This window comes from Zosterops lateralis, assembly GCF_965231275.1.
Source record: "Zosterops lateralis genome assembly, chromosome: 1".
In the NCBI taxonomy this organism is placed as follows: domain Eukaryota; kingdom Metazoa; phylum Chordata; class Aves; order Passeriformes; family Zosteropidae; genus Zosterops; species Zosterops lateralis.
In genome coordinates, this window is record NC_139762.1 from 149,984,834 (window position 1) to 150,007,632 (window position 22,799).

A 22,799-nucleotide genomic window follows, 5' to 3' on the forward strand; every position below is an offset into this window, starting at 1 on the left:
TCTGGGGGGAGGAGCCCAAGACCCTGACCCCAAACTCTGGGAATGGAGGGGAAGGGCCTGCCAGAGGGGCTGGATTAATACAGGATCAATGCTGGATCAATACTGGACCGATATAGGATCAATACCAGATCAATGCTGGATCAATACTGGATCAATAGCAGACCAGTGCTGGATCAAGGCTGGGTTCCAGGAGGATTCAGCCCCAGGTTTTCAGTTGGGAGTTATTTCTGTTCCTTCTCCAGCCCCTGATCCCCCATGCCTGATCCCAATCCATTCCCATTCCCAATGCCCTGTTCCCAATCCCCCTTTCCTGACCCATTCCCATTCCCAATCCATTCCCAGTCCCAGTCCCCTGTTCCCAGTTCTCCACTCCGATCCTCTGTTCCTGATCCACCCATGTTCCAGATTCCCCACTCCCCAATCCCTCATTCCCAATTCTGACACCTTCCCATTCCCGATCCCGTTCCCAGTCTCCCATTCCCAACTCTTTCCTCGGCGCAATCCCCTGTTCCCATTCCTGTTCCCAATCCTGATCCCGCTCCCTTGGCCCGATCCCAATCCCCTGTGCCCTGACTCTCCCATTCCCAATCCCATTCCCATTCCTGTTCCTGTTCCCATTATCCTGTTATCCCATTATCCCGTTATCCTGTTATCCCATTATCCCTATCCCATTATCCCAATCCCATTATCTCATTCCCATTATCCCAGTCCCATTCCTGGCTCGCAGGTCAGGGCTGGGATCAAATCCCAAATTCAACTCAAAGCAGCGACTTCCGGGATTCCAGCACAAACTATCCCCCCACCATCAATACGGATCAATACAGACCAGTATGGATTGATACAGATAAATACAGATCAATATGGATCGATACGGATTGATACAGATCAATACAGATCAATGTCATATTAGTACCAGACTGATCCTGCCCCAATACCAGATCAATGTCAGATCAATACTTGGATCAATACCTGGGTCAATACTCACCAATACCTGATCAATGTCAGATCAATACCTGGGTCAATACTGCACCAATACCTGATCAATGTCAGATCAATATCAGATTAATACTGGATCAGTACTGTACCAAATCCTGCCCTGATACCAGATCAATGCTGGATCTGTCCTGGACTGATACCTGATCAAAGTCAGATCGATACCCGATCAATACTGCACCAATACCGGATCAATACTGGATCAATGCCCCCCCAATTCCCAATCAATGCCCCCACTGATCATGGCCCTGGTCACCCCTGGGACCCCCCCACAGTGTGGCCAGAGCAGTGACTGGTGCAGTGTCCGGAGCCAGAGTCACACTGGGGTCAGTGCAGTGACCAGTGGTGTGGTCACACTGAGGTCAGAGCCATGGCCGGAGCTGTGGTCACACTGGGGTCAAGAGCTGTGTCCAGTGCAGTGACCAGAGCAGTGACCATGACAGCAACAATGCTGCCTCCAGTGCAGTGTCCGGAGCAGTGTCCATAGCCGCGATCACCCTGGGGTCAGAGCTGTGTCCAGAGCCATGGCCAGAGCCATGGCCATGACAGGCTCAGTGCAGTATCTGGAGTCATGGTCACACCGGGGTCAGAGCAGTGACCAGTGCTGTGTCCAGTGACCAGTGCTGTGTCCGGAGCTGTGTCCGGAGCTGTGGTCACCCCGGGGTCAGAGCTGTAGCCATGTTGTGTCCGGAGCCATGGCCAGAGCTGTGTTCAGCCCCATGTCCACGCTGGGGTCAGAGGTCAGCAGGCCCCAGACACAGCCCTAGGGCCATGAGTAGGTGGTCACTCAGTGTGGTCACTCTCAGGTCTGAGCTGTGTCCAGCCCAGTGTCCATGCCAGGGTCAGAGGTCAGCAGGCCCCAGGCGCAGCCGCAGCGCCACAGGCAGGTGGTCACTCAGAGTGGCCAGCTGGGTGATGACCGAGTACCCGGTCACCTCCTGTGGGGACAGCAGGGTCAGAGCAGGGTCACAGGGTCACCAGGGGTCACTGGGAGGTCACTCAGTAGTCACCCAGTGGTCACTCAGCAGTCACCCAGTGGTCACTCAGGGTCACTCAGGGGTCCCGGGGGGGTCACTGGGGGGTAAATCAGGGGTCACCCAGCTGTCACTCAGCAGTCACCCAGTGGTCACTCAGGGGTTGGTCACAGTGGGCAGTTTGGGGTTCCGGAGGTCAGTGAGGGGATCAGTGGGGGTCATTCAGTGGTCACTCAGGGATCTCTCAGGGATCTCAGAAAAGTCACTCAGCGGTCACTCTGGGGTCACTCAGGTCACTCATGGTGGGCAGCTCGGGGTCCCAGGGGTCAGTGGGGGGGTCACTGTGGGGTCACTCAATGGTCGCTCAGGGGTCACTGGGGGGGTCACTCCTGGGGGTCAATGGGGAGTCCCGGGGGGGTCCCCCAGTGGTCACCCACTGGTCACTCAGGGTCACCCAGTAGTCACCCAGTGGTCACTCATGGGTAGTTCAGGCTCCCACGGGTCATTGGGGGATCACTCAGGGGTCAGTCAGGGGTCACTCAGTGGTCAATCAAAGGTCACTGTGAGGTCATTTAGTGGTCACTCAGGGGTCCCAGCAGTCACTCGGGTCACCCAGTGATCATCCAGGGATCACTCAGTGGTTCACCCAGTGGTCATTCAGCAGTCACTCAGGGGTCCCAGGGGGGTCACTCAGGGTCACCCAGCAGTCACTCAGTGGTCAGTGGTCACCCAGTGGTCACTCACAGTGGGCATTTTGGGGTCTCTCCGCAGCAGCACCCTGTCCACGCGCCGGCCCTGCCACGGCTGAGTGGCCGGAGTAGCTGGAGGGGTCACAGGGGTCACAGTGGGGTCACAGGGCGGGAGGGGACCCGCCAGGAACTGAGCCCGGCCGCGGGGGTCAGACAGAGTCCTGTGGGGACACGGGGACACAGTGACAATGACAGAGTGACACGGGGACAGAGGGGCACAAGGACAGAATGACACGGGGCCATGGGGACACAGTGACAGAGTGACAGTGACAGAGGGACACAGGCACACAGGGACATGGGGACACAGGGACAGAATGACACGAGGCTACAGAGAAAGTGACAGAGTAACAGAGTGACACAGGGACACAGTGGCAGAGGGGACACGGTGACACAGACATGTAGGACCCTCCCCACCCTGCCCCTCCATGTCCCCAGTGTCCCCTGGTGTGTCCCCAATGTCCCCCCCCCAGTGTCCCCTCCCTGTCCTCAGTGTCCCCCCGTGCCCCTTCATGTCCTCATTGTCCTACCTGTGTCCCCAATGCTCCCCAGTGTCCCTGATGTGCCTAATGTCCCCCAATGTCCCTCCAGTGTCCCCAATGTCCTCAGTGTCCCCAGTGTCCCTCAATGTCCCCAGTGTCCCCAGTGTCCCCAATGTCCTCAGTGTCCCCCAATGTCACCAATGTTGCCCCAGTGTCTCTAATGTCCCTAATGTCCCCAATGTCACCTCTCCATCCTCTCAGGGGTGGACACGGGCTCCTCGTAGATCTTGAGGTAATCGAGCAGCGTCCCTGGGGACAGCAGGAGACAACAGGGGACATCAGCAGGGAACATCAGCAGGACCCTGGGGACAGCAGGGGACAGGAGAGGACAGGAACATCAGCAGGACCCTGGGGACAGGGAGGGGACAGAAAGGGACAGGGACATGAATGGGACCTTGGACACAGAGAGGGGACAGGGAGGGGACAGTGTCCCCAGGCATGGGTGACAGTGGTGTCCCCGGGCAGATGTGACAGCAGTGACCCTGGGGAGGTGACAGGGCAGGGGATGTCCCCAGGGAGGTGACAGCAGTGTCCCCAGGGAGGTGGCAATGGGGTCTTTGGGGACACTAGCAGGAGGGTGTCCCCAGGGAGGTAACAGCAGTGTCCCAGAGGAGGTGACAGTAAGGGCGGTGTTCCCGAGTAGGGGTGACAGCAGTGTCCCCAGGGAGGTGACAGTGGGGGGGTGACCCAGGGAGGTGACAGCAGTGTCCCCTGGGAGGTGACAGCAGTGTCCTTAGGGAGGTGACAGCAGTGTCCCCACCGATGGCCCAGGGCTGGTCCTGGCCAGGCTGGCGCTGGGCAGGGTCCCAGAACTCCTGGAACAGGGGGTGACGCTGGTTCTGGGCGTCACCTGCAGGGACAGCATGCATGTCACCCACCCATGTCACCCAGTGTCCCCCGTATCACCCTGTGTCCCCCTATGTCCCCTCCCCGTGTCCCCTCTGTGCCTGCTGTCCCCGTGTCCCCCCATCTGCCCCAGTGTCCTCTCTCTGTGTCACCCCGTGTCCCCTCTGTTCCCCCTGCACCCTTCCATGTCCCCTCTGTGCCCTCCCTGTGTACTCCCTGTGTTCCCCAGTAACCCGCCAGTGCCCCTCCAGAGTCCCCAGTGTCCCCCTGCATCTCCCTGTGCCCCCCCGTCCCTCCATGTCCCCTGTGTCCCCTTCCCGTGTTTCCTCTGTCCCCCGTGTCCCCCCATATCCCTCCATGTCCCCTCTGTCCCCTCCCCCTGCCCCCCCATGTCCCTGTGTCCCCACCCTGGGAGCAGTTGTCGAAGTTGAGGTCCCCACAGAGGACATCGAAGGCCACCAAGTCCCCAGGGCGCTGCTGGTCCCACTGGAAGTCCCGGAGCCACCGCAGGGACAGGGACAGCTGCTGGTCACGGATGGTGACATCGGCTAGGACAGGGACACAGGAACATGGGGACATGGACATGGGAACAATGACTGGGACAGGGACAGCTGCTCATCATGGATGGTGACATTGGCTGGGGCAGGGACACAGGGACATGGGAACAGGGACAGCTGTGCGTCACGGATGGTGACATCAGCTGGGACAGGGACACAGGGACAGGGACAGCTGAGCATCACAGATGGTGACATCGGCTGGGACATGGGGACAGTGTCACAGGGACAGGGACAGGGATAGACACAGGGACAGCTGAGCATCACTGAGGGTGACATCGGCTGTGACACGGGGACATGGGGACAAGGACAGGGACAGCTGCGCATCACGGATGGTGACACTGGCTGGGACAGGGGGACATGGGGACACAGGAACACATGGGGACACAAGGACATTGGGGACAGGAGGACACAGACACACAGATACAGGTGGACATGGACACAAGGACATGGGGACAGGGACATGAGGAGCCACCCAAGCACCAGGGACAGGTGCACATCATGGATGGTGGCATTGACTGTGACAGGGGGACATGGACACAGACACAAGGACATGGGGACACATGGACAGATGGGGACACAGGGACCCACGGACACGGTAGGACACAGACACACGGACACGGGGGGACAGGAAAACAAGGACGTGGGAACATGGACAGGCACAGGGACATGGGGATATGGACATGGGTACAGACACAGGGACATGGGGACACACGAACACTTAGATGGACAGATGGACACACAGACACTGTGGGACACATGGGCACAGGGGGACAAGGACACCACGACAAGGCCAACCCCCCCAGTGCCAACCCCTGTGTCCCCACGCTGTCCTCGTGTCCTCACTCACTGGCTGGTGCCTGCAGGTGGGTGCAGCCCAGGTAACCCACGATGCGCCGGCCCTGCCGTGTCCCCAACAGCACCTGGAGAGGGGACACCGGACACCTGTCACCTCAGGGGGGGACATTGGGGATGATGGGGACAGTGGGGATACTGGGGACAGTGGTGATAGTGGAGACACTGGGGACACTTGCGGGGACTGGGGACAGTGGGGTCACTGGGGACAATGAGAATACTGGGGACGTGGTAATAGTAGGGATACTGGGCATGATGGGTCAGTAGGGATACTGGGGACACTGGGAACACTGGGAATGATGGGACACTGGGGCCACCAGGACACCCTTTACACCCCCCCACTCCCCCCACCCATTTTGTCCTCCCCATCTCCAAGTGTCCCCTCACCTGCACCACCAGCAGCCCCTTGTTGGCCAGAGCGTCCTCACGGGCGGCTACAGGGAAGGTGTGGAAGCATGCAGCCAGTACTGGCCACTGGCTGGCCACCACCAGGCCACTGCCCATGACCTTCAGCTGCCCACCCCGCAGCCCACCCGGGCCCACACCCCACAGCACATGTGGGAAACGCCGGCCCAAGCACCGGCACAGTGTGGCGGCCGCGGTGCTGTCAAACACCTCCTGCAGGCACACTAGGTCAGCATCTGGTGGGAGGCGGGTGGTCAGCACTGGGGGCATGGGGTTGGGCAGGGGTATGGGATGTTCTGGAGGTGGGGAGGTGAGGGGCAATCTAGAGGGGGACAGGGTTGGGTTGGGCATTGTTGGGTTGGTCATCGGTGTTGAGTTGGTCATGGTTGGGTTGGTCATGGTTGGGTTGGTCATCATTGGGTTGGTCATCAGCGTTGGGTTGGTCATCAGTGTTGGATTGGCCATCATTGGGTTGGTCACTGGTGTTGGGTTGGTCATTGGTGTTGAGTTGGTCATCAGCAATTCCAGTGTTGGTACTGAGTCCATGGTTGGCCAAGGGTTGGTCATTGATGTTGTGTTGGTCATCATTGGGTTGGTCACTGATGTTGGGCTGGTCACTGGTGTTGAGTTGGTCATTGGCAACTCCGGCATTGGCAATGAGTCAACGGTTGGCCAAGGGTTGGTCACTGGTGTTGAGTTGGCCATCGGCGTTGGATTGACCATCGCCATCTCCAACCTCGTCATGCCATTACCCGCTGGCACTGACATCCCACCCACCACTCCTCCACCCCATCTCCCCTCCTCTGTGGCCCCGCCCACCCCCCCATACCTCCTCCCCTCCCCGCGCCGCCCCTCCAACAACCCCTCCCTGTGTCCAGAACCTTCCTCCTCCCCTCCCCCTGCCACCATGCCCCCGATGACCTCTGCGCGGTGCTGCGTCCGGCCCAGGTTGCTGAACCTGGCCATTCCACTGGGCAGCAGGCACACGTTGGCCGTCACCACGGTGAACCCACGCGCCCGCCGCGCGTCCCATGGCCCCGGCGTCACCGCAGCGGGGTCACTCTGACAAACCACTGGCTGGCGTTTGGCCTGCGCCGGCAACCACACCAAAAACCCTAAAAGGGTCGTCGGGAGCACCAAAACCAGCGCCAGCAGCAGCGCTGGCACCGCCAGGACACGCACGGTCACCGCAATCCAAAGTCCAGCCCAACGCTGGCGCCACTGCGCCCGCTGTGCCGTGGTGGGCACCAGCAGTGCCAGCAGCCGGTCAAGCATCCAGGAGCCAGGGGTCAGCAGGGCCGAGGCCACTGTGGCCACCACGGCCACGCCACGGTTGGGGAAGGGGGTGGTGGGGAGGGTGGACGGAGGTGGCCACGGCATGGAGGGGTCAGCAGGGTCAATTGGGTCACTGAAGTCAGCGGGGTCAGTGGGGTCACAGGGTCAGTGGGGTCAGTGGGGTTACTGGAGTCACTGGGGTCAGCAGGGCCACTGGGGTCACTGCGGTCAGTGGGGTCACCGGGGTCAGCAGGGTCAGCAGGGTCACTGGGGTCACTGGGGGCACTGGGGTCACCGAGGTCACTGGGGGTCGGTCCGGAAGGTCGGGCACAGTGGGTGTGGCCTGTGGGAGAGAGGCAGTGGTCAGTGGGGAGGGGACACTGAGAGTGTCACTGTGTCACCCTGAGAATGTCACCATGTCACTGAGAAAGTCACTGTGTCACTGAGTGCCACCAAGAGTGTCACCATGCCATCGGGAGTATCACTGTCACCAAGAGTGTCACCCTGTCCTGAGAATGTTACTGAGAATGTCATTCTGTCCTGAGAATGCCACCGAGTGTCACCCTGTCACCGAGAATGTCCCCAAGAGTGTCACTGAGAAGTGTCACTCTGTCACCAAGAATGTCACTGTGTCCTGAGAATGTTCACCGATGGAGCAGGACCCTCCATGTCCCCTGTGCCACCGTGGGAAAATCGGGAGTCCCCTCCCCCTCCAGCCCGGCCGCCACTGTGGGAACGTCCCCGTGCCCCTCCCCCACCGTCCTGGCGGCCACCGTGGGAAATTCCAGCGGCCAGCAGCTGTCCCCTCCCCCACACGCCGCCTGCCACCGTGGGAATGTCCCCGGACAGGGCCATCCCCCTTGTCCCTGTCCCCAGGGATTGTCCCCCTGTCCCCAGGCAGGGCCATCCCTCGTGTCCCCAAGGTCTGGGATTGTCCCCAGGGATTGTCTCCCTGTCCCCAGGACTGTCTCTCTGTTCCTGGGATTGTCCCCGGGACTGTCCCCTTGTCCTCAGGTTTGTCCTCCTGTCCCCAGTATTGTCCCCGGGCTTGTCCCTCTGTCCCAGGACTGTTCCCCTGTCCCCAGAACTGTCCCCCTGTTCCCAGGCCGGGGCATCCCCCATGTCCCCCGGATCTGGGATTGTCCCCAGGATTGTCCCTCTGTCCTTGGCCTTGTCCCCCTGTCCCCAAGCATGTCCCCAGGTTTGTCTTCCTGCCCCCAGGAAGTCCCTCTGTCCCAGGACTGCCCCCCTTGTCCACAAGACTGTCCCCAGGTTTGTCCCCTTGTCCTCAGCACTGTTCCCCTGTCCCCAGGACTGTCCCTCTGTCCCCAGGGATTCTCCCCCTGTCCCCGGGCAGGGCCATCCCCCGCGTCCCTGGGATCCAGGACTGTCCCTGAGACTGTCCCCATGGCCACTGGCCTTGTCCCCGTCTGCAGGCCTGTCCCCACGTTTGCCTTCCTGTCCCCAGGACTATCTCTCTGTCCAAGGACTGTCCCCCTTGTCCCCAGGACTGTCCCCTGTCCCTAGGGCTCCTCCAGAGCCACTCGTGTCCCCACTCACCTGTCCCCAGGCTCGGAAGGGGGGTCAGGGGGAACCGGGACCCAGCCAAGGCTGAGACCAGACAGTGAGTCCTGACCACGCCCCTTGGCCAGGTGAGTCCCGGCTCCTGAACCTGGACAGGTGAGACTGGACAGGTGAGACCTGGCCCATATCCTGTCCAGGTGAATTCCATCCAGGTGAGTCCCGGCCCCGCCCCTTGGCCAGGTGAGTTTTGTCCGGCTGGTCTGGCCTGACAGGTTCCCAGCACTTCCGGTCCTCTCCTGGACAGTGACACCTCACCTGGACAGGTAAAGCCTCACCTGAGGCAGTGACACCTGCCTGACTCTGCAGCTGCTCACTCCCAGCGTGGGACACTGGGGGACACTAGGTGGACACTGGGGACGCTGGAGGGACACTGGGACCCCTCTGGGCGGGCACTGGGCACACTGCCAGCACCCTGGGGACACTGGCAGTGTCACCAGGCCAGCATGGGCTAGAGCCTGGTGGCACCAAACGGTGGATGGGGGGACACTGGTGACACTGGGGGGACACTGGGGGCACTGGGAGGGGACACTGGTGACACTGGGGGGGCACTGGGGGACACTGACAGGACACCCCTGGCCTGTCCCTTGTCCCCTCAGTGCCGTGGGTGGCAGGGCTGGCACGTGCTACAGGTGCCACACGTGACTCAGGCCAGGTGTGGTGGCACCTCCGGCCATGGGGACACCCACGGGGTGGAATTTGTGTCACCTGAGTCCCCAGGAGGGGCTCCCAGTGTCCCCCCAGTGTCCTTCCAGTGTCCCCCAATGTCCCCCCAGTGTCTCCCAGTGTTCCCCATGTCCCCCCCAGTGTCCAACCAGAAGTGTCCCAGTGTCCCCAGTGCCCACCTAGTTCCCCCTCCTCAGTGTCCCCCCAGTGTCCCTGCCATTGTCCCCAGGGTGCTGGCACTGTCCCTCATGTCCCCGCCATTGTCGCCCCCGGCGCCGCGTTCTCACGGGCGTGGCCACCAAACCCTCCCTGCGGTGGCCCCGATGGCCCGGGGGGGTGACAAAAGCCACCTCTGGGCCACCTCCGTGTCCCCTCCCAGCGCCACTTGTCACCTCGGCCACCTCCTCACCTGCATGCGCTCATCCCCGGGGGTCACCTGGGGGTCGCCACCGCTCGCCCCGGGGCCACCACCGTTCGTTGTCATCACCGTGGTGACATCAGGTGACAAAGCCACATCCGCCCGCCCTTCCCGTCGCCGCCACCCCCGCGGGGTGGCCTCGGTGGCGTTGGTGGCCCCGCAGGTGGCCCCGCAAGGGTGGCCGGACCGGTTTTGTCACCGCGGTGGCTCCGAGGAGGAGGAAGAGAGGAATCCTCTTTGGGGGTGGCCCCTGTCCCCAAACCCCCACATCGCGGTCTGTGTCACCCCCTGCCACCCCCTTTCCCTTCACTGTCACCTCCTGTCCCCTCTGTCCAATCCCTGTCCCCTCCAGTCCTCTCATCCTGTCCCCTCCTGCCACACCCTGTCCCCTCATTGTCCCCGTCCCCAAAGCTGTCCACATCCCCTGTCACGTGACACAAAAAGTGACAAAAAACACCCCCAAAAAGTGACCAAAAAAACACCCAAAAAGTGACCTCGGTGTCGCCGTCGCCTCCAGGAACCGAAAGAGAAAAAAATCCGCGGCCAAAAACGAAACTAAAAGCGCGGGAACCGTCCCAGTGTGGCTGTGACCCCTCCCAGTATGGCGTGACCCCTCCCAGTATGGCCCTGACCCCTCCCAGTATGGCCCTGACCCCTCCCAGTATGGCCAGGTGTGCCCAGGTGTGTCAGGCTCACCTGAGCTGGAGCACCTGGACTGGGCAAGGGGAGGGTGTGGGGACAGGGAGGGTCAGGCCAGGTCCTGTGCCAGGCGTGTCTCAGGTACTGTACCAGGTTCAATGCCAGGTATCCTGCCAGGATCATGCCAGGTGCTGTGCCAGGTGTGTTCCAGGTGTGTCAGGATCATAGGAGGTGCTGTGCCAGGCGCTGTTCAGCGCTCTGTGCCAAGTACTGTTCCCAATACTGTGCCAGGTGCTGTGCCAGGTGTCATCTCAGGTACTGTACTAGGATCATGCCAGATGCTGTGCCAGGTTCCAGGTGTGTGCCAGTTGTTGTGTAGAGGTCTGTGCCAGGTGTCTGCCAGGTGCTGTTACAGGTGCTGTGCCAGGTGTGCTGCCAGGTACCAAACCAGGTGTGTCCCAGGTGTGTTCCAGATGCTGTGCCAGGTTCCAGGTGTGTTGCCAGGTGTCCTGTCAGGTGTCATGTCAGGAGCATGTCGGGTGTCATCCTGTCACACCAGGTGTTGTCCAGAGGTCAGGATCGTGCCAGGTGTCATCCTGAGTGTCACACCAGGTGTCATGCAGACCTCTGTGCCAGGATCATGCCAGGATCGTGCCAGGTGCTGTGCCAGCTGCTGTTTTAGGTGTCATCCAGGTGTGTGCCAGGTGCTGTTAGAGGTGCTGTGCCAGGTGTGCTGCCAGGTGTCCATCCAGGTGTGTCCCAGGTGTGCTGTGCCAGATTCCAGGTGTGTGCCAGGTGCTCTCCAGGGCTCTGTGCCAGGTGCCATGTCAGGTGCTGTGCCAGGTGTCCACCTCATGCAGGTCGCCATTTGAAAATTAAAACTTTAATTTGCCTGTAACGAAAACACCTTTGTTTTCAGGGAACTGCTTTGCTGGAAAAGGTGAAAGTTCAACAGGTGAAAGTTTTACCGGTGTGAATGCTTATCAGGAGGATCCCTGAATGCAAAACCTGTCTGTTTTGAGAAAAAGCTGTCCTGAGAAACTTTTCCTTGGGAAAACGTTAGCAGCTGCTAAGCAGTCTACAATTCTCTCAGGCCCACAGTTGAGGCAGAACAAAGACTCCACAAGCAAAGGTTATAAAGCAAACGCGTTTTACTCAGCACCCAAACGCACGGGGATGGCTCTGCCAAGGATGAGAGCAAGCGCTCTGTTGAAATGCACTTAAACTCACACAAATTAATGAAGGTTTCAACATTACCTATACATATTCAGAACCTACCCCTGCCTACTCTTGCTTCGTATGTTAGTCAGCTGTTTGTCCATCTGTGCTTGCCCATTGTCTCCTGATGGTCTCATGCAGGGGTTTCTGGATGAAGCAAAATAGTCTTCCTCAGGTGTCTGCTGGATGAGCCTGGTCTTTGTGCAGGCCCTCTTGGTCTCTTGACAAGAGACAGTCCTAGACAGTCTTTCGCTGTCCTCTAATGCCCCTGGGTACAGTCTAAACTACAAATCCAGTTTTTTTCCAGTTTTTGAGCACTGGTTTCTACTTATCAGTCTTAAACAAATGAGCAAGGCCCTGGTTTTGTATGGCAAAGGACTATCTGTTTTTAACACACTTGATTATACAGCAAATTATAATCTGTTTAAATTTAGTTACATGTTCTCTATATCAGACCCCTCTTTTTTAGACCAAGGAAAATTCTTTTGTCTTCTAGGCAATACTGGGATACTTCTTATTGCGTTTTCATGTGCTTCAATCATTGGGATCATTCCATTCATATACTTCATTATTTGAACAATCCAAATAAACATAAACAATAATAAAACAAAACTTATACAGACTAGAATCAAAAGCACTTGTAGGATGACACAACATGTTTGAGATCCCAGTGGTGGTAGGGGACTATGCAAAGAGTGCATCTCACCATTGGTGAGTTATGTTGTTCTTTACTCCTTTTAAAACATTCCCTATCTCCTCAGTATAAAGTAAAATAGCCTTCCTCAGGAGTCCTCTGGATGAGCCCAGTCTTTGCACAGACTGTCTTGGCCTCTCATTGACCTCCAAGGCTCCTGGGCACAGTCTAAACTATAAATCCAGTTTTTTCCAGTTTTTGAGCACTGGTTTATACTTATCATTCTTCAACAAATGAGCAAGGTCCTGGTTTTGTGTGGTGAAGGACTATCTGTTCTTAACACACTTGATTACACAGCAAATTAAAATCTGTTTAAATTTAGTTACAAGTTCTCTATATCACTGGGTGCTTCTTGAGCTCACACCACAGCGCCCCCTGCAGCCACAGGAGAATCACTGCACCTGCCCCGCCCACCAGGAGTCACCAGCGCCCCTGCCGGCTGTGACCGAAACTGCACCAAAGGGGAAAGTGTGGGAGTATGAATCCCCCTGGGCCAAATCCATACAAGCCCAGGAGTGCCCAGAGATGTGAGAATTGAATTAGAACCTTCAGAAAATCTAAAATATATAAATCCAGGCAGACAAGAATAGAAATACTAGTGTTGCCTTAAATAGAGGATTTTTAAGTGCCTTAAAAAGAGAGTCTGTGTTAGTAGGTAAGAAAGAAACCTAGTACCTCGTTTATAGTTCAAGGAAATTGCCTTTTACAAAGTTAGTTAAATTCTAAGTCACAATAAAAATAATGTAGCCTTGCTAGAAATTCCTAGATGGAACAATTAGAACTATATACATAGAATTTGTTCAAGAATTTATGAAAATTAATGGACATCAATCTTAACATAGGATTGGTCCAGCAAGGATGTAGAAAAATCGTGTATGTACCCAACTGGCTAAAAACAGAATTAAAATTTACTACTTACAGAAGACACAAACACACTGGATTCACGAAAACACTGATGCTGCTGTTGTTGCTACTGCTACAACTGCTACTGATAAAACGCTCACGGGACACAGACTGCTGAGGCCTCTGCTGCTGCTGGGGCTGCTGCTTTTGCTTGGCACTTAGAGACTTTATGTTACAAGGCTTTTGCGAACTGCTATGGACTCTAATGGCTTTGCCTTCATGGGACTGATGAAATGAAGCAATAAAGGCCAACAAGGGTTCAGGTATCTCCTGGTGTTGGTGGATCTCTTTTTTGGGGTCCAGAACTTCTGCCACACCAACGAGGCCAGGGAAATCACCCAGGCACTTCCCAAGGAGATTATCCCCAGGCTTGGGGTGCCTACAAGTATGTCATCTGATAGGGGACCCTGTTTGGTGTGTGAGGTGTGACAGCAACTGAGTGAGCAGTGGGGAGTGGGGCTGGGGGGCACTGGGGGGGACATGGGACGGGGGGACTGGGATCCTGGGGGGCTGAGAAATGTTATAAATGCATATTATAAAGTTGGCTTTTCACAAATATGAAAACGAATACTCTTGGTATAATTGTACAGTATTATGTTTTATTAATAGAGTTTAGAAAGGTGATGAATATATTTTTTGATTGTAACATAGTGTTAACAGTAAAAAGACAAGTTTTTTTCTCTTTGTAATATCTAAACTGCCCAAACCTGATGAGACAGAGAGAGAGAATCCTTTCTACATTCCTGAAATTGATAAGATCGAGACAGCAAAGGTGAAACAAAAGCTACAAGAAAGAATTTATTGATCTTCTGGTATCAGAAAGACTACCAGGTGCCAACAAGGACTTTTTCTAATAAAATGCTAATTTAGTACAATGGGGCAAAGTTTTGAAGGAAGGAGGGCCAAAACCCAAGGGAACATCTGGACTCAAAGGAATGTTTGAAAAAAATGCACATGTAAAACATTAATCCTTAAAAATGAGGATTTTGAAGGAGTGAGTGTGCTTTTCTGGTGAGCCACCCTCGGCCACGATACCTTTGCTTTTCTGTCTCCTAAATAGTCTGTACTTATTTTTTTTATTAAACTTATAAATTTTTCTAAGAGAGTGAAACTCGTTTTTCACAGAAATAAGAGACACAATGGAAAGTTTCAGTTCCCCTGAAGGTGCTGGGTAGGGGTTAAAGACAGACTAGCAAAAAACATCGAAAGATTTAAGTGTGGATACAGCAGGGCAAAGGTGGCTGGAAGCTGTGGAGAAAGATAAAGGGAATTTCAGTGAGGGATTTTTCGCAACTTCTGTAACACAGAAGGAGCAGCACCTGCCAAAAGTGAAAGTTCAAGGCAAGATCATCTGGGCTACTGGGCCACTCAGTGAAAATGACCCCCAGGAAATTACATTTTTATTACTCTCCAGAACAATAAAAAAATATTGAAAGAGGAAGAGCCATGCAAATTATTTCCAGAGAAAGTGATGTATCTGTATTAGATAAGAAGCCCATTTTAATGAATATGTATAATTAGGATGGATAAATACCCCAAGGCAAAATCCCCCTCGGCCTGCAGGACCAGAAGAGATCTGCTGTGAGTCTGAGCTGATCAAGAATTCTGGCTTTGTGATCCCTCCAGTTCTGTCCGGGAGTTCACTCCGGCCCATTTCGGTATCAGGGGCTGGGGGGACACTGGGGACATTTGGGGGTGGACAGGGGACTGTGGGATCTGGATTGCGCTCCTGAGGGGACCCTGGGGGAGTCACAGGACTGGGATTGGGGTCATGGGGTGCTCTGTAGGAAAGTGAGGAGGGACATGGGATGGTGGGAGTGGGATTGAGGTCATGGGGGGCATTGGAGACACTGGGGGACAGGGGATGGTGCCTGGATTTGGGTTGAGGTCCTGGGGTAACACTGAAGAAAATGGGGACAGGGAGTGGAATTGGAGTCTGGGGATGTGCCAACAGAGACACTGGGGGTCTCAAGGAGTGACCCCAGGATTTGGGTCAGGATTTTGGGGGGGTCAAGGGGACTTTGATTTTGGGAGTAAGATTGGGCTTTTGGGAGACAGGAAGACATGGCACTGTGGGATTTGGACTGGGGTCTCTGGTGGAATGGGGACACTGAGGAGGCATAAGTAACCCCAGGACTGGGGATCAGGGAGCCCAGACATGTCCAGAGATCTCCCAAACAGGAGTGCCTCCCTTCCCCCTGGGCTGACCCCACTCACCTCCCCAGACCTTCACTTAGGAACCTTCCCTGCATCCCTTCAGTGTCTCCTCTGTGTCCCCTCTGTGTCCCCCAGTGTCCCACACTGCTTCTGCTGGCCTCTCCCTGCCATGGCCTCTCCCCTGGCTCACACCCTGGCACTGCTGGCAATTGTCATGGCCACCATGGCCATCAAGGTGACACCCCGGCAGATCTCTGCTCACACTGGCTACGGACGTGCCATGACTGAGTTGTCGCCGGCCCTCAACCACTCTGAGTTCCAGCAGAACCCTCTGTTCGCCCAGGTCTGGGTGAAGGCCGCGGCTGAGTGGCAGAGGCGGGGGCCACCTGAGTCCCCTCTGTCCCCAGAGCAGGCCACTGCTATCGTGGCCTACACGATGAAGGACATGTACAAGGAGTTCAACAATGCCGTGCGCATGGCTGGGCGCTCCTACCAGCAATACCGGGACAACTTCCACTTCAAAACGCTTCATGTCCTCCTGACCCAGGCCCTGGCCACACTGAGGGATGCTCAGAATGGGGCATGTCAGGAGATTCTCCAGAAGGTGTGTGGGGTCCAGTTTGAGGCAAAACGTGGTGACACCCTCCGGTTCGGTGAAATCGCATCAATGTCACTGAACGAAACAACTGGGAACTGCTCTGGGAAGGAGACATTGTTCCAGGTGTACACGTGCCAGGGCGTGGATATAAGCTTTTTCTCTGACAATTCACAAAGCTGGGGGGTGCTGATCCCACCCTTCGAGACCTTTGAGGTCACCCAAGTCAAAGAGACAGGGGACAAAGCCGTGATCCAGCTCCGCTCCACTCGGACCTGCAGCTTCGACGACTGCGAGGTGCCAGGTGACACCACAGGGGACAGCCTGAGGGGAGGGGAAACCCACTGTGGGTATGGGGACACTCATGACAGGGCACAGGGGACACAATGACATTCACTGGGGTTGGGTGACAGGAGCGCTCACTGAGAGTGTGGGGACAGGGACCTCCAGTGCTGGGGACACCAAGTCTAGGGACACCCATTGTGGGCATGGGGACTGGAGCAAGCACGATGGGGCACAGGGATGGGGACCCTCACATCTTGGGGGAGACAGGGATACCAGTGCCATGGGAGGACAGGGACAGAGACAGGGATGGCCCTGTTCCGGTGCTGTCCCTCCCCACCAAAAGCAGTGCTGTGGGGACAGGCCTGGTGTGCTGGACCTAGCTGGGTTGGGACCCCCCATGGCACTCTCTGTACCCCTGTCACCCCCTGTCACCTCCATGGCACCCCCTGAATCCCCCTGACCCCTGTCACCCCTAAGCCCACCATGACCCCCTGACTCCCGTGGTCCCCTCAACACCCTATCACCTCATGGCCCCGTCTCTTCTGTCAACTCAAATCCCCCATTATGGCCATCCCCAACCCTCTCACTCCCCCTAATGCCCCATCATGGTCCCCCTGACCACCCTCTTTGTCCCCCAGGTGGGAGCGTCTCCATTGCCCCCTTCAACCTCGGAGGATTCCTCCTGGCCACCACAGCCCTGGCAGTTGCCACCGGGATCCTGTGAGCAACGAGGCCACCAATGTCACCAAGGTCACGGTGGTCACTGTGGCCACCACGATCACCAAGACAAGCTGGACCCCCAGAGAAATGAGGGCATCAAGGCTACCAAGGCCACCACTGCCACTCTGGCCACCATGGTCACTATAACCACCAAGACCACTGTGACCACCATCATCACCAAGACCCCTTGGTCCACAGGACTACCACAGCCACTGTGACCACTGTGGCCACCAAGGCCATTGTGCAAAGCCATTCTATTAAAAATTCTCCCAAAACAATTCCATTAAAGAATTTGGAAAAAAACAGCAAAATGGAGGGCCTCTAACTTTCACCAAGCCTATTTAAAAGATAATTACCCAATACCAAAATTACACCTATATTATTTATGTTTTTTGACCCAATAGTGACCATTCGAGGTTTGCAATGTGGACATCTTTCACCCAGTTAGAGAAAGCCACCCAGATCCATGAAGAAGATGGAAGAAGAAGGTGAAGAAGAAGCACTCAGGCAACACCCTGAATCTTGGCCCACACACATTGCCATATACCATAACCCCAAAACTAAGTTTTCACCCTGTGAGATCACACAACACCATTCTAACTACACACCCACAATCCCTGTGCTAGCACACAATCTCAGAAGCCTCAAGGCCTCAAGTCAAATGCGGTGCCTGCCTGAGGGTCAGCACTTGTCAGATCAAAAAGCCTGAAATTCTCAGCCTCCAGGGTTCCAACACCTCTCCATCTCTCCTGGAGCTCCTTTAGCCAGGAAAGGGACTTGATGCCTCCCTGGATCGCTCTCCAGGCTGAACACCCCCAGCTGCTTCCACAGAAGAGAGGCTTCACCCCTTGAAGCCTCTCCGTGTCTTCCTCTGGACCTGCTCCAGTAGCTCCACATCTTCTCTGTGCTGGGGCCCAGAGCTGGCAGTGATCATGGTGGGAAGGGCTCAGTGCCCACCCCACTCCTATCCCAGAACCAGCACCCCACATGGAGCATGCAAAGGGCTCCAGTGTCTCATTCTATTTCTCCAAAGAGGAAACATGCCAAACAGCAGCAGAGCAAGGTTTTTGGCCAACCAGCAAGGCCTGGTGTTCTGGGCCCTTGGCAGCCAAGATGGCTGCATTCTGGCTGGCATAATTTACGGTTCTGGATGTGCAGGAACTGGAAAAGGCCAGATCAGAGGAGGCAAGGCTCATGCTGGAGAGGGACCTCCCGATGAAGGGGGAGAATCCCGACATGGGCGTGATACTTGATGGAAGGGTGGAACCCGTTGCCGGGAAGGGACCTGATGCAAAGGTGGGAAACAAGGACGGTGGGAATGAATTCAAAATGATGGTTCCCCTTCAGGGGCAGATGCCATTTTGTGTGGAGAACAGAAGTGGGATAGGATTGAAAGATGGTGGGACATGGGTGAGGATAGAACTCAGAATGGGATTGCATGGACCCATCCTGAGAAGGTGACAGAAGGAGATGGGAGATGGCAGGAGGTGGGTAGCACTTCTGCACCCTTTAGCCATTTCCATCTCCCAACCCTCCCTGAAGGGACAAAGGGTTAAGAACTGGGGGGGTGGAGTATACAAACTGGGAATGAGAACTTCAATTTGGAATTTTTAAAAAAGCCCCATAAACTAAACAAAACAGAGCATAAAACTTAAACCATTAATAAACTTCCCAGATGAAATAATTCCCTGTATAAAATTACAACTTCCCTAACCCTCATGTACGTGTCTCCTTTCAGCCTGGGAGATCGCACTCCCCATGGCTGTCCCAGATGGAAAGGGATGGCCCACTCACAAGACACTAAAATGTAAAGCAACACAAAAATGCCTGGATTCAAGGCACCTTCCCCATCAACACAAAGTCAGGAACTCTGGTGGGTCCAAGTGGTCCAGAAGGTGTCTTGTGGGGTTGTCAGAACTGAGACAGACCTGCATCCCCTCAGAAGGTGTCAGCTCTTCTGTTGACAAGAAGCTTAATAAAACCTAAGTCCTGCTTCACAGTTCTGCCCAGTGCTGTGTCCGTCTCTGCCCAATGCTGTGTCCAGCTCTTTCCTGTTGCATGTCCAGCTCTTTCCAGTGCCATGTCAAGTTCTGCCAAGTGCCGTGTCCAGCTCTGTCCAGTGCCATGTCCAGCTCTGTCCAGTGCAGTGTCCAGTTCTGCAGTCCTCAGGACAGAAGGGATGTCGAGATCCTGGAGCAGGTCCAGCACAGGCTGTGAGGATGATGAAGGCACTGGAGCATCTTTCTCAGCAGGCAAGGCTGCAGGAGCTGGGGCTGTGCAGCCTCAAAAGGAGACACAGCTGACATGGAACCTCATCCCTGTGTATATGATGCCTTAGGATTTCGCTGCTCTATTTTTCAGATCCTGTACTGCTTTAGTGTGTAACTCTAAAACTCCACAACCTGTCAGCTGCTGTTCTCTCATTTTATCCAGACAAAATAATTCCTCTCTGGGCCTGAAACTCAGGGACACTTCACTGTCTCAGGCCCTGAAAAGTATAAACAAAAATGAATTGGAGTGCTAGCAAACTGGGGGAATATGACTTCATTTCCTGAAGCTTTAATTGCAGAATTAACCCCTTATATGTAAATAGACCAAACCTGTAACTGTATGAAAAACTCCTGACCATTGTCCATCTTGTGTGTAGCCTCTCGGAGGCTTCTGCCTGCCCCAGGTGTCTCTATTGAAGACTTTGAATAAATCTCTGCTTTTATTCTTGTAGTCATGTCTGTACTCTTTTCCAGGCAGCTACTCCAAGGCATCCTATAAATATACAAATATACTGTACCTTCCCTGTGCCTCAGCCAATGGGGAAAGGAAGAGGGCAACGTGTGGCTGAGAATTTGGGATAAAAGGAGGCTGTGTCCTCTGAAACCTCGAGAGAGAGAAACCCCACGGGGGTACTGCCGTGGAAGCTCTGTGCCTTCATTGAAATAAAGTTTCAAGGCTGTTTTGTGGATACTTGGCTTTCCATAGCCTGGCTTTTCCCCACATGCTGAAGGTGCTGGGTAGGGCTTGAAGACTGACCAACAAAAATTATCAAAGGATATAAAAGTATTTACACAGGACAATAAACAAGTGGTGAAGGACAAAGGGAACTCCAGTGGGGTTTCTGACAAGTCCTGTAACAGAAGGAACAGCGCTGGCCAAAAGTGAAAGTTTGAGTTGAGGTCATCTGAGCTATTGGGGCACTCTGTGAAAATGACCACTCAGATCCCTTTTTAGGAACTCTCCAGGACAACAAGAGGATTTCCGGAGAGAGGCAGAGCCATGCAAATTATTTCCAGGAAAATTGCTGGGTTTGTGTTAGCTAAGAAGCTAATTTTATGAATATGTATAATTAGGAATGACAGATTACATGTGGAAAAGTCTCCACTGAGATGCAGGACCAGGAGAGATCCGCTGTGAGTCTGAGTTGATAAAGAATTCTGGCTTTGTGATCCCTCCAGTTCTGTCTGGGAGTTCACTCCAGCCCATTTTGGTATCAGGGTCTGGGGGAACACTGGGGACCCTTGGGAGGGGGACAAGGGACTGAGGGATTGGGGTCTGCAGGGACACGGGGGGAGTCACTGGACTGGGATTGGTGTCCTGGGATAGTCTGGGGGCAGTGATGGGGGCACAAGGCTGTGGGAGTGGCAGTAAGATACTGGGGAACACTGGGGAGCACATGGGATGTGGATCGAGGTCCTGGGGGGCCACTGAGGATCTCATGAGACGAAGTGAGATTGGGGTATAGGAGCAGGACAAGGGGGACAATGGGGGACACCAGGCACGGGGCATGGGGTCCCTGCGAGGGGTACAAGGGACTGGGAGATGGATTGGGGTAATAGAGGCACTGGGAAACACTGGGATTGGGGGGACACCAGACTCTGGAAGTGATATTGGGGTGCTGGGGGACACTGGGGTTTCTGGGGAGGGAGGGTCAGGAAGTGATGCCACGATTTGAGTCAGGGTCCTGCAGGGAGGCTGAGAAGACACTATGAGGAGGGATACAGGACTGGGAGTGGGATTGGGGTTCTGGGGGCCTTGGGGACAATGGGGGGCTCCAGGAGTGACCTCAGGATTCAGGATCATGTCCTAGGACATGTCCAGGGGTCTCCTGGCTGGTGCTGCCCCACCTCCCCAGGCTGACCCCACTTTACCTCCCCAGCCCCTCACCAAGGAGGCCTCCTCCCCATGTCCTCCCCGTGTCCCCCTGTGTCTCATGAGTGTCCTCTGGGACCCCTCAGTGTCCCCTCAGCATCCTCTGATGTCCCCCAGTGGGTTCCCTGTATCACATAATGCCCCCTCTGTATCCCGCAGTGTCCCATACTGGTCCCCGTGGCCTCTCTTCTCCATGGCCCCCTGGCTCACACCCTGGCATTGCTGGCAATGACCATGGCCACCGTGGCCATCAATGTGGAGCCCCTGGATATGGCCTGGAACTCCTTTGATGACCAGTACCTAAAATGTAGTGTTAACATGACCAAGAAATTTCCAGAATCAGAGCTCCGATTTCCTCAAGAATGAGATATTTAAAGAGAACTGGGCAAAAGCCATGGCCCAGTGGCAGAAGCGGGGATCCATTTCATCCCCTCTTGCCCCAGACCAGGCCATTGCCCTCATGGCCTACACCATGAAGGAGTTGAACTTGTACAAGCAGTTCAACGATGCCGTGCATAAGGCCGGAAGCTCCAGCTGGAAATACCAGAATGAATTCCACTTCAAATCACTGCATTTCCTGCTGACCCAGGCCCTCCAGAAGCTGAGACACCTGGACAAGTGTCAGGATGTGTTCCAGGGGGTGAGCAGGTACTAGTACAAGGTGAACAAAGATGACAAAGTCCGCTTTGGTCAATTTGCGTCGACTTCGTTGAGTGAAGAGGTGGCCCAGGATTATGAGAATGTGACGATATTCCGGGTACACACATACCACGGCGTGGACATCCAAAAATTCTCCATGTATCCAGAGGAGGAGGAGGTGCTGATCCCACCCTTTGAGACCTTCAAGGTCACTGGTGTCAGTAAGGAAGGGAACACAGTGCACATTGAACTTCACTCCACCGGGAACTCCAGCAACTACAACTGCGAGTGGCTGAAAGGTGACATCATGGGGACAACCTGGGGGGATTGGGGACACTCAGTGATGACAGGGGACAAGAACACACAGTGCTGGGGAGAAGGACAGGGACAGCCAGTGCGGGGCACAGGGGGTGGGGACACTCAGTGCCAGGTGAGAGGGACAGGAACATCCAGTGTGGGGGACACCCACTGGCGGAGACAAGGCCATCCATGGCTGGGCACAGGGGACAGGGACCTTGTTATGGCCCCCCTCTGACCGCCCAAACCCTTAGGGGACCCTGGTTGCCCCTGTCCCTCCCCCCATGGCCCTCCTGATTCCCCCATGACTTCTCACCCCTCTCACCCCATGGCCCCTGATGCCCCTCCTCGTGTCCCCAGGTGGGAGCCTCTCCAGGAACTCCCCCCACCTTGGAAGGCTTCTCCTGGCCACTGTGGTCATGGCAGTGGCCACCAGAACTCTCTGAGCCATGAGGCCACCAAGGCCACTGTGGCCACCATGACCACAAAGACAACAAGGACCTGCAGAGAAATGACACCACCAAGGCTACTGAGGCCTCTGTGGCCACTATGGTCACTTTGGCCACTGTGGCCATTGTTGCCACTGTGGCCACTTTGGCCCCTATGACCACTCTGGGCATTGGAAGCACCATGGTCACCATGGCCATTGTGGCC

General features: G+C 55.5%; 2 protein-coding genes and 1 pseudogene across 3 annotated transcripts; 2 read left to right on the plus strand and 1 right to left on the minus strand.

Annotated features, from left to right (window-relative positions):
- Positions 1-771: 771 nt before the first annotated feature.
- On the minus strand, positions 772-8,904 carry LOC310910069 (sphingomyelin phosphodiesterase 5-like). Its single transcript, XM_083862514.1, has 9 exons — positions 8,751-8,904; positions 5,898-7,533; positions 5,506-5,578; positions 4,509-4,649; positions 4,016-4,105; positions 3,441-3,504; positions 2,712-2,877; positions 1,037-1,931; positions 772-991 (listed from the first exon to the last, which is right to left on the minus strand). Exons 2-8 carry the CDS (start codon positions 7,293-7,295, stop codon positions 1,836-1,838), a joined length of 2,028 nt encoding a protein of 675 aa, XP_083718640.1. The 5' UTR covers positions 7,296-7,533; positions 8,751-8,904; the 3' UTR covers positions 772-991; positions 1,037-1,835.
- Positions 8,905-8,942: 38 nt separating this feature from the next.
- Positions 8,943-17,070, plus strand: LOC310910169 (erythroblast NAD(P)(+)--arginine ADP-ribosyltransferase-like; the record flags this gene model as incomplete). The annotated part of the gene is made up of 4 exons (XM_083862627.1): positions 8,943-9,037; positions 14,831-14,967; positions 15,602-16,365; positions 16,985-17,070. Exons 3-4 carry the CDS (start codon positions 15,636-15,638, stop codon positions 17,068-17,070), a joined length of 816 nt encoding a protein of 271 aa, XP_083718753.1. The 5' UTR covers positions 8,943-9,037; positions 14,831-14,967; positions 15,602-15,635.
- Positions 17,071-17,200: 130 nt separating this feature from the next.
- Positions 17,201-22,591, plus strand: LOC310910258 (NAD(P)(+)--arginine ADP-ribosyltransferase 2-like; annotated as a pseudogene). Its single transcript has 3 exons — positions 17,201-17,280; positions 21,369-22,147; positions 22,506-22,591. The product of its transcript is annotated as an NAD(P)(+)--arginine ADP-ribosyltransferase 2-like (transcript).
- The last annotated feature ends 208 nt before the right edge of the window (positions 22,592-22,799 follow it).

Coding starts and splice junctions, on each gene's coding strand:
- LOC310910069 (XM_083862514.1), bottom strand. CDS start 7,295: ATGCCGTGGCCACCTCCGTCCACCCTCCCCACCACCCCCTTCCCCAAC. Junction 3,505..4,015: donor GGACCAGCCCTGGGCCATCG/GTGGGGACACTG, acceptor TGCTGTCCCCAG/GGACGCTGCTCGATTACCTC. Junction 1,932..2,711: donor GAGACCCCAAAATGCCCACT/GTGAGTGACCAC, acceptor CTGTCCCCACAG/GAGGTGACCGGGTACTCGGT.